General features: G+C 42.4%; 1 protein-coding gene and 1 pseudogene across 1 annotated transcript; both read left to right on the top strand.

Moving 5' to 3' along the window:
- Positions 1 to 1,167: 1,167 nt before the first annotated feature.
- Positions 1,168 to 4,417, top strand: LOC149251782 (uncharacterized). The gene is made up of 3 exons (XM_089453988.1): positions 1,168 to 1,333; positions 3,752 to 4,092; positions 4,304 to 4,417. The coding sequence occupies exons 1-3, from the start codon at positions 1,168 to 1,170 to the stop codon at positions 4,415 to 4,417; spliced, it is 621 nt and encodes a 206-aa protein (XP_089310114.1).
- Positions 4,418 to 10,374: 5,957 nt separating this feature from the next.
- Positions 10,375 to 11,330, top strand: LOC149251781 (uncharacterized; annotated as a pseudogene).
- The last annotated feature ends 3,464 nt before the right edge of the window (positions 11,331 to 14,794 follow it).

Here is a 14,794-nt window from a genome sequence, read left to right as displayed (position 1 = left end):
TTTCAAAGCAGCTTTGTCCTTTAGAGATTACTGCCAGCTCAAGCAGAACGAGAAGGACAGGTACAGTGGGGGGTCTAGCATGCAGAGTTTAGAGTTGCAACGTACCATTGGGAGGATGTATTTTCCCAAGTATGATGGATCTACCAAGTGCACAACTCGGGCTTGGGTAGAGAAGTTGGATACTATTTCCAGCTTAATCGGATGACAGAGGTGGAAGCCATCAAAATGGCTACCTTGCACTTGGAGGGAGAGGCACACGATTGGTTGTTTAATGGCTTGACCACACTAGGGCATGCCAACGTGACCTCTTATGAGGACTTTACACGGAGAGTGGTGGGGTGCTTTGATTGGAGGGACCCAGAGGTTCATTTCAGAGAGCTAACCTAGCTTAGGCAGACTGGCCATTCAGAGCAGTCTATATCAGAGTTTTTGAGTGTCTTAGTCATGGTGCCAGATTTGTCCGATGCTAGGAGGGTGTACACATTTGTAGAGGGATTGCTTGAGCCATTGCGTGGACTGGTGAAATCTCGCAAACCCACTACTTTGCAGGAGGCTGTGACTTGTGCCAGGGATTTGCAGGGGGTAATCCCCAAGACTCGAGCACCCATACCATCACGGGCTCCCTACCCACAAAAGGGGCATGACATGAGGCCCCCACCACAGCGAGCAGTCCAGGGGCATGGGCAGTTAGATGAGGAGACCAAGAGAGACCTCCGGAGGAGGAAGCTATGCTTCACTTATCGAGAGTGTTGGGCACCAGGCCATTGATGCATAGCAGGCAAGGCCCATTACATTGAGGTCTTCTCTGATAGTGACCAGGAGGATGACGTGGAGTTGGAGATAGGCGGGGGTGACAACGAGACTCATGCAGAGAGGGGACCACCACCACCACCACCACCACCTGGGGGAGCACCTTTCGCACCATTTGGAGGAGTCCTAGCTTCTTTGCGTGGGGTTCCCAAATTTTTGACCTTGAGGATCAGAGGCATAGTGTAAGGGCAGTGTGTCTTAGTTTTGGTAGACAGTGGGGCCACCCATAATTTCATTGATGCGTAGATGGTTTAGAGGCGGGGTATCACTACAAAGGAGTTTGAGGGGTTTTCAGTCCTAGTGCCGGGGGATAGGACCATGCAGTGTACCCGATATGTCCCCGCTTTGACAGTGACCATGGGGAACTACTCAGTGATAGATCATTTCTTCGTGGTGGATGTACCAGACACCAATGTGGTGATGGCTGTCCAGTGGCTCTACTCCCTTAGGCGGGTCACTACGGATTGGAGGAAGTTGGAGATGGAGTTCACCGGGCTGGATGGCAAGTTAGTTGTTCTTCAGGGTATGCATTCATATCCTCCATAGACAGTTTCAGCGCACAGGATGGAGGCTGACTTGAGGCATGGGGACATAGCATGGGCGGTGGAGTTGAGGATTTCAGAGGTTGGGGGATAGCCCAAGCCACCACACCCCGACATACAGGCCATCTTGGATAGGTACCCGGTAGTGTTTGGGGACATACCACCAGGGCATCCACCTAACAGAGGATTTGAGCACACGATTGAGCTAGAGCTGGGGGTACAGGCGATTATTACCACTCCTTATAGACATCCCAAGGCCTACAGGGATGATATTGAGTGAGCCATTCAGGAGTTGCTGGCACTTGGGCACGTTAGGCCTAGCTCTAACCCCTTCGCTTCATCAGTTGTTTTGGTGAAGAAGTGTGAAAATTCTATCACTGTAGCTATTTATTTACTTTTCCTACTTATTCCACAATAAGTAATTTATGAAATTACTTCAATAAACATTAAAATAAATACTGCTGCAGATATCACACCGTAATACAGAAACAAACATATGCACAAGAATCAACACATTCACACAGTTACTTTGGACAACAGTCCCCAGAAAAACCCAATGTGGGAAAACCGGTGCAGCAAGGGAGGTTTTTTTGATTTATTCAACAATTCTTCAGTACAATAGGGTGCCAAACTGGCTTACCCACAGAGAAAAAAATTCTCCAGCACTTCTCCCAATCCCAACGTCAGCCCAACTGACCTCTGTGTGGCTCTCAGACCCTCTGCGTCAGCCCCTGCTTGACTGCGTCAACCCTGGACCTCTCTGCGTCACCCACGCAGGCCCAGTTAATGACTGCGTAGTCTCCTGCTACCTCTGCGTCAGTCTGAAATGCCCTGCGTCTGCCTATTCTGCCTCTGCGCTGATCTCTAGTGGCTGATCCCATCTCTCTGTTCTGTACTTGCTGCCTCCTGACTGCTCACTAGACCGCTGGTTCAATTTCTCAGCTAGCCCCGCTCCAGAAATTGAACTGACTGGTCTCCCTCAGTGTCTCCTCCAAGTGACAGTCAAGCCTCCTCTTATACTTTTCTTGTTGACACATCAACGGCCGAGATTAAGTCCCTAATCAATGGCTAAGATTAACTCTGGCTTGATCCATGACTTTTGGACCCTTCTAACACAGTTTTATATTATTTCACATTAATATTTTATTTTCCATAAGTTTATACTTAGGGAACCTATTAAAAATATTAATTATTTTAATATCTCCCAAATTGTTTAGAATCTGCCCAAACCATTTCTGGGTATTGGAGATCTCATATGCTTTAGCCTCTCCATCAATTTTCGTGGCTAGAGCACATCCAATGCTACCCCAAATCAACAAGAAGAAGGATGGGACATTGCGCATGTGCATAGATCTGAGCACTCAATAAGAAGATCCTGAAGAACCGCTACCCCATTCCACACATTGATGAGTTGATGGATGAGCTTAGAGGAGCCAAGTACTTCTCTATGATAGACTTGTGTTCGGGGTACCACTAGATCAGAGTGAGGGATCAGGACATCCCCAAGACGACTTTCAGATGCCACTATGGACATTTTGAGTTCTTGGTTATGCCCTTCGGGCTGACCAACGCACCTGCTACCTTTCAATCCTGCATGAACCATGTGTTCCGCAGGCAGTTGTGGAAATTTGTGTTGGTATTCCTCAATAACACCTTGATTTATAGCAGGACTTGGGAGGAGCATCTACAACACTTGGAGGTGGTGTTACGCATTTTAGAAATGCAGTGGTTCTATGACAAACTGTCCAAGTGCGAGTTTGGGTTGACAGAGATGCTCTATTTGGGGCATCTTATTTGGGAGGATGGAGTCAGAGTGCATGAGGAGATGATCAGGGCCATTCGAGATTGGTCAGTGCCTCGAAATGTGACTGACTTGAGGGGCTTCATGGGCATATGCACCTATTACAGGAAGTTCGTAAAGGGTTTCTCACAGTTGGCAACTCCCCTCACAGATTTGACCAAGAAGGGTGCTTTCACATGGACAAACATAGCATAGTTAGCATTTGAGCACCTTAAGGAGGTGATGAGCAGCTGTCCAGTATTATCACTCCCAAATTTCACTCAGGCCTTCACCTTGGAGTGTGATGCATCAAGGGAGGGAGTTGGCGCAGTATTATCACAGGGTGGCTACCCCATCGCTTTTGAGAGCTGGAAGCTCCTTCCACGTGAGAGGTCGTATTTTATTTACAATAGGGAGATGTTGGCCATTATGCATGCATTGGCCAAATTTCAGCAATACCTAGTGGGCAACAAATTTAGAGTGAAGACTGACCACAATAGTCTTCGCCATTTTATGGGGCAGCAGAGCCTCAATGGCAGGGAGCAGAGTTGGGTCAGCAAGGTCCAAGCCTACGATTTTGATATTGAGTATGTCAAGGGCAAACACAATGTGGTAGCAGATGCATTATCCAGGAGGCCCGCGACACTTTCACTCATGAGCATCTGTCATGATTGGAAGGCACAACTGTTGGTGGAGTACTCCAAAGATCGACGAGCGTGTGAGATTTTGGAGGGTACACATGTTGATGAGCGTTACATGGTGATGGCTGACGTCATATACTACAAAGGACGCATATTCTTGGTGCCAGGTTCACAGTTGAGGGAGAGGATTCTCCACGCAGCCCATGATTGCCCATTGTCAGGACACCAGGGGTTCCTGAAGACATATAGGATGGTCAGAGAGCACTTCACATGGAAAGGCCTTGAGAGAGATGTGTTGAGGCATGTGCAGGAGCGCAAGGTTTGTTAGAGGAACAAGGGAGAGTTGACCCATCCGGTCGGGTTGTTGCAACCACTTCCCATCCCTGAGAGGGAAATGGGAAAGTATCTCTATGGATTTTGTCACGGGCCTCCTCATGCTGTAGGGCAGACGTTGTATATATCTGGTGGTGGATCAGTTGACCAAATATGCACATTTCTTTGTTATCCCAGCCCGATATTCTGCTTCGCAGGTAGCAGAGCTATTTTTCAGAGAGGTCTTCTGTTTGCATGGTCTCCCCAAGACCATAGTCAGTGATAGGGACATCCGCTTCATGGGATATTTTGGTAGGAGCTTTTCCGATTAGTGGGCACTGAGCTCACCGCCAACACCGGTTACCACCCACAAACGGACGACCAAACCGAGAGGGTCAACAAATGGTTGGAGGGCTACCTACGGAACTATGTAACTGGACAAAGGAGAGCGTGGATCCATTCTAATCATATGTTTGAAGGTGGGCTTCTCGACCCTGAAGGTACGACTTTTTCATTGGTATAGTTGAGTAGTTTTCCTTACTTATCATGGGCACTTTGGGGGATAGATTGATGGGGGGATTGAGTGGAAAGAGTGGGCTAGGTCTGTACTCTTGTCTCCTCTGCCTGATTTGGTGGCTAGCCTTGTATCCTAGTCTTGTGGGATCTCCTTTATGGCCATTAGCTTTATGGCTGGCACTACATGGGAAATCCTGATTTTGGTTGTGTGGTCCCCCTTCTCGACACAATGTACATCACTCCCTTTTGCTCATTTTAGCCACATTTATCTCTTTTCCCATCTGGGTCCACATGTGTCCATTGGGGTCCACATAGGGTTAGCCTCCCCCTCCCCTTGTCCACATCTTGGGTCGGGCCTGGAATGATTCCCCGGAGGTTGATGCAACTAAAAAGAAACGAAGAAGCATAATTTGGCCACTCTCAATAGGAAATGTACCACAAAATGCAAAAGATGGTCGGGACACACAAATTTACCATGTGGGCAAAAGCCAAACATGAGCTCTACCCCTTATCTATGGCCATCACCTTGGTTCCTATGGGCCCTAGATTAGCCCCCTCCACATTAAGGAACCCATGATTGTCTAAACCCCTGGTGGGCAATGAAATGCCCCACTTTAAAAGGGGGTATCCACTGTTATATCCTACACATCATGACCTCATCCCCTGGAGTCCCGAGCAGTTATGAAGAAAAATCAATCAAAGACAAAAGACATATGAAGAAGGGTGGAAAAATAAAGACCGGGGTAACTCGTACCACAATTTGCTCCCTCTTACACTCATACACCCAAGTGTGGGCTTCCCTCATCATAGCTACCCTTGTACCATGTCATGTGGCCCGAAGCATTCCCCTGAACCCTACTCCGTTCCATCATTATATCACTTGCCACCTACCACTTGATCGACGGACCATGGATATGTCACCCCCTTTAAAGCCTGAAACCACCTAATAGGGTCCTTGGTTAACCCCCTTATTAAGCTTGGAGACACTTGTACATTCCAAAGTCCACTATGGAAGGGCATGCCACCATGAAGTGCCCCATTGATTCCATGACTTGTAAGCTCTTTTATCTGATTATTCTAATGATTTGTTGTATTGGAGGGCAAGGGGACGCTTTGGATCTTATGCAGGATTGCAGGTGGGTTTCCATTTGGTGTTTGGTCTCCCTATACGGGGTCCAATCCCTCGATAGGGCCACATTGGCACTTGTAGGCTGAAGTGTTGAGAGCCATGGGCCTCCACCATAATAGAGAGTACTTCATGGATCCCTAGCTCCACTCCATTATTGCTCGTGTTCCACCTTTTGGATGAGGATGATGCACTTTGTTCACCATGTCCAACTGACTCGACACTTGCACCATACACTTGGCAGATGTTCTAGGGTCCAGATGAGGATGTGTCTCATTGCAGGGTACAAAGGGAGGGTTTATGTCATCATCCTAGCCCTCATAGATGATTTGCAGGCATAATCGATCCAGTTGGAGACCCATGAGGATGTCCTTGTGCCCCCGCACCCACTTGGGGGCACCACAGGTTTTTTACTTGGAGAACAAGGGGCCAACCCCTTGTCCACTATGTTTGGAGTCCATTCTCTCACCATGGCACACTTTGGACTTCATTAGGCCTTCTCAATGGCCCAATGACTCATTATATTGATCATTCTGCCCTCTTGAGAGGCTTATTTTTATGTTATTGAGCTATTTTGTTGGGCTTGTCATCAAGGGATGTAATTATTTCACATTATTTTATTATTTGGGGCTTAATTGGGTCTAATTAGGCAAATCGAACTCCTTAGAGATGATATAAATAGATGAGAGGTGATTCATTTCTCTCATCATCATCTAGATTGGATTAGTATCTCTTGAGAGATTTTCGCACTTTTTGTTGGGATTACTTTTTGGAGCTTTCTTGATGCACTATGATTGGATTTTCGTTGTTGTCTTTGGAGCTTCTTTCTAATGCGAAATTGATGAATGGATATACTCTCTCTCACATGTAAGTCGAATTTTTGATGATATTCTTGTTATCTTACTTATCAAATGCATGTATCTTGTTATCATTATTCTTGTATGGGTTAATGTAATGCGAAATTCTTCTGGGACCTTGAATATGAGATTAAATGCATGATCTTTCAGAGATTTGGTGAATGTTCCTAGAGGCACCTCTTAGGTTGAAGTCTTTGAAACTGTCCCTTTCGCAAATTTGAAGTATAAATCCCTATTGACCTAGTTGTTGCCCTTGGAGTGGTTAACAAAGATCAATTAGGGCTCCTTAAATCACGAAAAATCTCGATCTATGTGTATCTTGACTCCATTAAGCCCAAGCAATAAGGCATTGATCCTCGTATCCCTTTGGTGGTCAAATTTACCTCTCTTTTCTTCACTTTTCCAAATTCTAGGCCTAACCCTAGAGGGTCACCTAGGGCATCAAGCGAAATTCATTCTAGCCATTCAAAACCCTTGAATTTTGGTCCACTACTACGTTGGGGTTATCTCTAGAGGTCCTCCAAATTTCAAGAAATTCCAACAGTGGAATCCCGAGATATAGCAAGCCCTAGCCCTGAGACCAACTCTTGCCCTAGGTTGATTTTGGGTTAGTGTCCTCATTAGGATCATTGCATTCAAATCTCAAAAGAAAATTAGTCCTTTGATCCTATTCCCTACCCTAATTAGGTCAAGCCCCTCATTGGGTGATCAACTCCATACCCTTGACCTAGTTTTGGGTCCACTTGGCTTTGTGTGGTCCCGTAACTTTGTAACTCCAATTCCACAAGGATTACATAGAAGCCTCTTATCCATAAGGATCCTTAGGTCTAGGAAGCCCCTTGTTAAGGCATATCCTCCAAACCTAGGCTCAAGAATCCTCTTAGCCCTTCCTAGAGAGCCCATCACCTTGCTTTTGAAGCAAGTAAGCTATCTAATTGAGCCTCTCTTGTGAATAGGCCTTAGGAACACTCCTTATCCTCTTATTGATCCTTTCATCTAGTGGTTCCCCTTATAGCGGGTCTCCTCCCATCAGTGAAAGTCCGTAAAGAGCAGGGAGCCTTAGCTGAGGTGATAGTGGACTATCACTCCGTTGTTGCCGCATTGATCTATAGGATCCATTCCTAGGACCCCTGCTAGTTTGAGCGGTAACAAGCCCGCCCCAAATATGTGGACAAGGGGAGGGAGTAAACCAGGGCCTTGTTAAGTGAAAAATGTGAAATAGGAAAATGGGACTGTGCTACCAAAATCGAGGTTTCCCAAGTAGTGCCCTTCCTAAAGCTATAAGCCAACATGGGTGATCCCATGGCACTAGGATTGAGGAATAACCTCCCATCCAAGGTGAGGGAACAAAACTACAGTCGAAACCCTTCCTCCTTCCAAGTCACCCAATAATCCATACCCAAAATGCCCAAGGAAAAACAAGGATAAGCATTGGATTGCACAATGAAAATCATACCTCTAGGATTTGGATGGCCCACCTTCAAACATACGCTCTCGACAGATGGGCAAAGGGGCATATGGTTAGCTCAGAGAGTGGAGATCAAATGACACAATATATCGGATACACTAGTGGCTGTCAGGGGCTACTGGCTACCGATTGAAGACAAATCTAGGAGAAAAAATCCTCCAATAGGGTCACCCACTTTTGGTGGGTAATAGTTCCATATCTTGATTTGTCCAGAAATAATCTTTTTTGTATCACATATGTTGAGTAGCTCCTGTATCAAGTATCCAATTATCTTCGAATTCTTTTCTTAGCAATTTCTTGGTGGCCACTGAATCTGCACATTCATTTTCCCGAGTTGCTGTGAATACATAATCATCTTTTTCATTTTTTGCATACTGAGCTGATCTTGAAGCAGTAGACTTGAAATGTTGTTTGAAAATTTGTTTATTATTCGGAAAATTCTTGTTTCTTGCCCTACAATCTTCTGCCACATGTCCAATGCGAATACATATTTTGCATTTAGGTTGAATTAGTGCTTCATCATTTTGAAAGTGTTATTGAGATGTCCTAAAGTATTGTTGATTTTGATCATTTCTTTCTCTCCCTTGGCTTCTTGCATAACCATGGCTGAAGTATTGACTTCTTCCTCTCTTCTCTAATTGTCACTAGACTGGCCTCTTCCTCTTGCATTTTCATTATAATTACCTATTCCTCTTGTATTGTATGAGATTCTTTTTCTGGTACTTTCATTATAAGTCCCTCTTGTATTTTCATTTGATGAACCTCTCCCTTTTGAGCTTTTTCCTTTTCTTGAGTTGGCAAAGGGAAGATCTTCCCCCAAGTTCTTCTTTTTACCAAATGTCTCATCAGGTTGGCCCAACCAGTGTTGAAAATATCGGTATCAGCAAAATATCGGCGAGAGTCCTGAAAACATCTTATCGGCAATATCAGCGAAAATATCGGCAAAATATTAGAAAATATTGGCAAACATAAAAAATCAATTTTTTTTTCAGATTTTTAAACATAGCCGATATTTAACTGATATTGTCAAAATATCATGATATTTTGCCGATAATTTGAAAATATTGCGATATTTTCAAATATCGCCGATATATTGGCGATATTATCAACACTGGGCCCAACAAGTCACTAAGGGAATCAAAAGTTTGATTCACCAATTTATCAGCAATTTGTAATGTTTCTACAAAATGTCTATAGGAGGGTAGCAAACATTTCATTAGGATGGTGGTCATTAAACTTTCTTTCATGTTTTAAAACCATATTTCAAAAGTTACTACCAAATATTTTTCAAATGAGATATGTACTCCAAAACATCCCCCCCTTCAGCTATTTTTTATTAAGCAATTTAGTATGAAGCTCAACCCTTTTTGCCTCTGATTAAGTATCAAACATCTTTTCAAAAGTTGTCCATGCAGTCCAAGTATCAGATACACTTGCAATATGAATATACAACTCATCAATGACTGAAGATCTCAATAGTGCAAGTGCCTTTTCATCTCTTGCTTCCCATTTTTCTAGTTCTCTAGCATCAGTGGGCTTGATTGGAGCTTTGTCTCCATTACAAATATCTTTCCACAAATCATTAAAAACTAATGTATTTTGCATATGACAACATCAAGTCATGTAGTTCTTGAGTCCTTGCAATTTTTTTATTATTCAACAAATAGGTTGACTAGTTTTGACATGGTGATTCATTTATCAAATGCCCACGATCAAGAAATTGAAAACGACAATGCACAAGAGACACTGCACACATTGCAAATGGGTGCTATAGGGGCTTGGCTTTGACCCTCTTATAGCCTCATGAAAATGACATTGATAGAGTATTTCACTGACTCTGATCAATGCTTGAATTTGAGATTACAATGCTTCAATGTGCACCAAACTTTCAAATTTGATGAAATGACAATCTTTAAAACAAGAGCATATCCTTCTTCGAAATGAACAATTTCTTCAAAAACTTCGATTACATCATAAAATGAAGAAGTTCTCAACTCGTAGTAAAGCCCCCAACACGGCCCCCAAAAGCTATGATTTTTTTTAATAAAAAACATATTAAATAATCCTTATAGCTCCAGCCTTGTAATTCCAATTACATAAAAAAGTTATATTCTTACTTTTACATAAACTCCCAAATTAACATATGACTAACTGTTTTTTGCAAAGCCGATACATGGTGTCTGATGCAATTGCTCAATCTCTTTGGTTAAGGACTTCCCTTGCCCAACAACCCACTTGTTCTGTCAGAGTTATGGTGGCTCATTGTTCAAACATAAAACTGTAGTATGACTGAAAATACTGATTTCATAGGGCGGAAATATGATGAATCTAAGTGGAAAGTATGGCGTGCAACTGAGTATGCCTATTCAGCCTGAGAAGCCCACGAGACTGCCTCGTCCACCCCTCCTGATTTCCAAAATGATGAGGAAGATGATGTGGAAGGAGAAATCACTTGTCAGGCCACCAAGAAGAAGTCCCACAGACATGCTGAGCAGCAGCATAAGGAAGCAATAGAACAGGACCCTTCTATTTTCATTATGATGGGATATATGATGAAATGAAGAGAAAGACAGCTTGCCCTATACAGGAAGACTGAACAAAGAGAGAGTCCAAACATATTGGAAAACTGCTGAAGCCCAAGATTCAGCAACAAGGACAAGAAATTGTCTATGAACGACAACTTGCCAAGGAAAGAAGCAAGGAAGATGACTTGTATGCAGACAAGGAAAAAATTGTTATGGTTGCTTATAAAAAGAAGCTTGCAAAGTAGGCAAAGTGGCTTTAGAAGAAAAGGTTACGTGAGTTTCGGGAAGAAGCAAATGATGTTACCAAGAAAAGTGATATGAGTGGCTTTTAATTTAACCTGCTAAAAAACGAATGTAGTCCTCAGAACTTCATTTGAAAAAGTCACCGAGTCTACAAGGAGCATAATGGAGGAACCTAGAGTTCAAGGCAAATGAAAATAAGTGGGGATGATATTGACAAATCTAGTCTGTTACAACCAAAAGACAACTTACAAGAACCCTAGATCACCCACTATCATGTCTGCAATGCAACCTTGTAGTGGTTTACTAAGTGAAAACAGAGCAATGACTGCAAACATTGGGATTAAAACTGAAACTACAAGTGAATCTGTCAACATTACTGTCCATGATCAGAAACGAAGCCAAGAAGCATTGACTGCAGCAAAGGAATGCTGTCTGGCTTGGAAGGGAATGCGAGAAGCTAATTTCTTCATGCTTGTATATCTTAAATCACTGAATACTGTTTTAATCTGATCAGCCATTTTCTTTACACAATCAAGAGGGGAAGCTAGAAGTTGGTTCCATCTCTTTCACTGTGTGATAATCTTACATTTTTCGTTTAGCACATAGATATGATAGCCACCATTAATACCTTGATCCAGGCTATCATCTTGACTGAATGATTTTTGGTTCTTTCAAAATCTCGACTGATATTGATCAGCACTAAAATTTAAATTGAACTCCTTTGGCATGCAAATTAAACTTGATGATCAAGTAGATCTCGGATCTATGTCTCAGATTTCCTTGGCCAAAGAAATAATAATAATAATAATTGCCAGATTTATAAAATCTGTGCAATTTTTTTTCACAATACAAAGTTTTTCTCCTTTTTTTAAATTTCATATGAGATCTACAAATTCGTTTTCAGATCTACAAGAAAAATCTTTAAATGTTTTTAAAATATGTAGATCTATATTATTTCACTACAAATCTTAATTCAGAACTTCAAGACATTTTTTCTTGAAACAAAGAACTTTCTCAACGGAAAATCCTTTGTTGATGAAGAAACCAGGGTTTGGTGTTGGAGTCTTCTACTTCATTGATCCACCACGGGCTTCTCATTACCATACCATGACTCTTGTTAGATCAAACTCTTTACCATGGCTTTGATACCATGAGAAATTTAGCAAAGTGTCATCACACTTAATTTTATTAATTAGAGAAAAAACATTACACAAGGGATGAGAGACATAGTATATATATAACCTCTCTAGTCTCATATCAACATGCCATGTGTCCTTGATCAACAACTCAAGGATAATCACCATGACAAGGCTGTGACAAGGCCTATCTATCTTCTAGGGGATACAAAACTTCTAGAATTAAATTTATTATTCTAGAAATAATACATGATACAATAATTTTATTAAACTAGGAAAACTATCAATCTAAATAATTCAATAAACATGAGGATTATGAGGTTAACATCAGTCAGATGAAGAATATTTCTATTTCGATGGTGAAATTGATCTGATAATGAGATCTAAGACAATTAATAAGGTATTGCAGACTCATGTGCTTGGATGTGCCTATGTTATTTTATGCAATAGATCGATAAGATTGTGAAATACACAGACAATGAAGCAGTAAACAAAAACATAATAGACAACACGTAACACAACAAATTTAATGAGGAGTTCACCCAATACTCTTGGGCTACATCTCTTGGTCCAGCCTTCAGTGGTGGCCTCTCTATTATGTCTTCAAGTAAAGTTTTACAACAGTATGAGCTCAATTTGAGACTCAATACACAACAGATACAACAACAAGAGTTTGCTTGAACCTATTAAGCCTCTCTGAGTACACAGACTCTCTCAATCACTCTCTGTCTCTGTCTTAGCTCTGTCTTGGCACTGCCTTCAATACTGCTTGCCTCTGTTTGCTCTCTGTTTATGGCTTTAAAGCCAAATTGCACTGCTTGTTCGTTTTAGCTTCTCAGCTTTCTGTCTCCCCCAACCTCTGTCTACTCAGATCCCTTTCTAAGCGTTAGCAATAATTTCTAAACGCTTCCAGGGATGGTGGCCACCTGTATTGTAACGGAATGGGTCATTGGGCCCTTGAAATCCTTCGAAATCCCAAAATGCAGTCATTTTCTATTAACACAGGAAAACACATTCAAACTGTGAAATTCCGCCAAAACACTGTTCATTTCGGACTTCAAAAGTCCTTAAATCCGGTCTATTTTCCTATCGGGTCCACCCTCAATCGCTATCGCAAGTCGTTTTGGCCTTGTTTCCAAGGTTTCCTTTTGTATTTTGAAATACGTTAAAAACACTAAAAATCCGAAATAAATGGTTTTGGCAGATCTGAAATATTATATATTTTCATTTTTGAACCCCTTTGGGTCCAGGTTTTATCGCATCGACGCTGTCTCTTTATATTTCGTTAAATAACAAAATATGCGAAAATACATTAACAAATGCCTTTCGACGAATCTCAAATCTTATGCAACAATGTTTATATTCGTTATCGGGTTTGACTGATCACATCGCATATATATATGTGCATAGGTCCCACTGCATGGTGTTGCTTCGATGCGATATCGCGATAACCCTGGGCCGTTGTAAGCGCTCTATTGTGTTTTCCGATAGCAATCATGCGATGCAACATGGGCCGTCGATTTGCACGCTTGATCGACGGTCCTAGTTGACTTCGCTGGTCGCCGTCGCAAGTTTTATATGGTCTGTGCTAATATTTGCTGATTGCCACCGCCGGTTGCGATTCACCGATCACATCTGGACCGTTGATCGGCCAGATTTGACGGCTACAGTGCGTTCATTGTTAAGACCTCTGATACTTTGTTTTTCACTATTTTCACATGTTTTTGGCCTCCCGATAGTGTTTTTCCGCCATTCTAAGGGCTCTTCGCATGCGATTGTTTTGATCTTTGGCATGATTTTAAGAGATTTTGAAGACTTAGAGAGCATTCTAGGATCCATTTGGATCACGCCTTCCCACTGAAAAAGGCTTTTGGACCACCAAAAGTTGGTTTTCAAGCATCGCTCAGGTGAGGATACAGCTGCCTCACTTGCCCAATTTCTATCCATTTTGCACTGCTGGGTTTTGAACCTTTGAGCCTGATCCTAAGGTACTCAACATCCCCTTTGTGCATGGTTCTCACCTTCCTGTCCAGAACTGTATCTTCCTGCAACTCATTGAGATATTCAGGCAACAGATCATCAATAGAACGCAATTGACTTTGCTCTTCGGGATCTTCAATTAATGAAGGTTCAAACAACCTTAAATTTTCTGCATTTACCACTGAATAGATGTGCATGTAAGCTGGCAAATCAAGGCGGAAAGCGTTATCACCAATTTTCTCAAGTATCTTAAAAGGCCCATACCTTATTGGCTTCAACTTTTTTCCTTCACCTTGCATTCTGTCCTTGCTGATATACAACCAGACTTGATCACCAACTTGGAAGCTGTGCTCCACCTAATGCTTATCATGCCTTGCCTTGTACTTGGCTTGGCTCTTTTCTAGCTGTTCTTGCACTGCCTGGTGAATTTCTTGGATCTGTTCAATGAACTTGGTTGCTTTGTCCACATCGCTGTGTCCATCAACCGCTATGTCTTTTTCAAAGACAAAATCCAAGGGAGACCTTGGTATAAAACCAAAACAGGTCTCAAAAGGAGATCTCTATGTAGAAGAATGTTTAGCACGGTTGTAAGCATGTTGCACATAACATAAATGTTCATCCCAAAGCTTGGGATGCTTGCTGCAATAATCCCTGAGCAACTGGATCACTGTCTTGTTGACTACCTCTGTTTGGCCATCTGTTTGTGGATGAAAGGCTATGCTCTTCTTCAGTCCGGTGTCCATTAATTCCCACAGACTTGACCAAAACTTCCCAACAAATCGGGAATCTCGATCAGATATTATGGAAGTGGGTAACCCAAAATGCACCCAGATATGCTGAAAGAACAACTTCGCTGTT

This window comes from Pinus tabuliformis, chromosome 7 (genome assembly GCF_031772625.1).
Source record: "Pinus tabuliformis cultivar Carrire ecotype Pingquan chromosome 7, CPIR1, whole genome shotgun sequence".
NCBI lineage: Eukaryota > Viridiplantae > Streptophyta > Pinopsida > Pinales > Pinaceae > Pinus > Pinus tabuliformis.
Note: the sequence above shows the minus strand (reverse complement) of the source record. Positions and strands in the feature narration are given on the sequence as shown.

What these genes read in the sequence shown, in the direction of transcription:
- LOC149251782 (XM_089453988.1), top strand. Translation starts at nt 1,168, where the DNA reads ATGGGGAACTACTCAGTGATAGATCATTTCTTCGTGGTGGATGTACCA. An exon ending in CAAGTTAGTTGTTCTTCAGG is followed by an intron (nt 1,334 to 3,751) that starts GTATGCATTCAT and finishes ATGTGGTAGCAG; the next exon opens with ATGCATTATCCAGGAGGCCC. An exon ending in GGCATGTGCAGGAGCGCAAG is followed by an intron (nt 4,093 to 4,303) that starts GTTTGTTAGAGG and finishes TCTGCTTCGCAG; the next exon opens with GTAGCAGAGCTATTTTTCAG.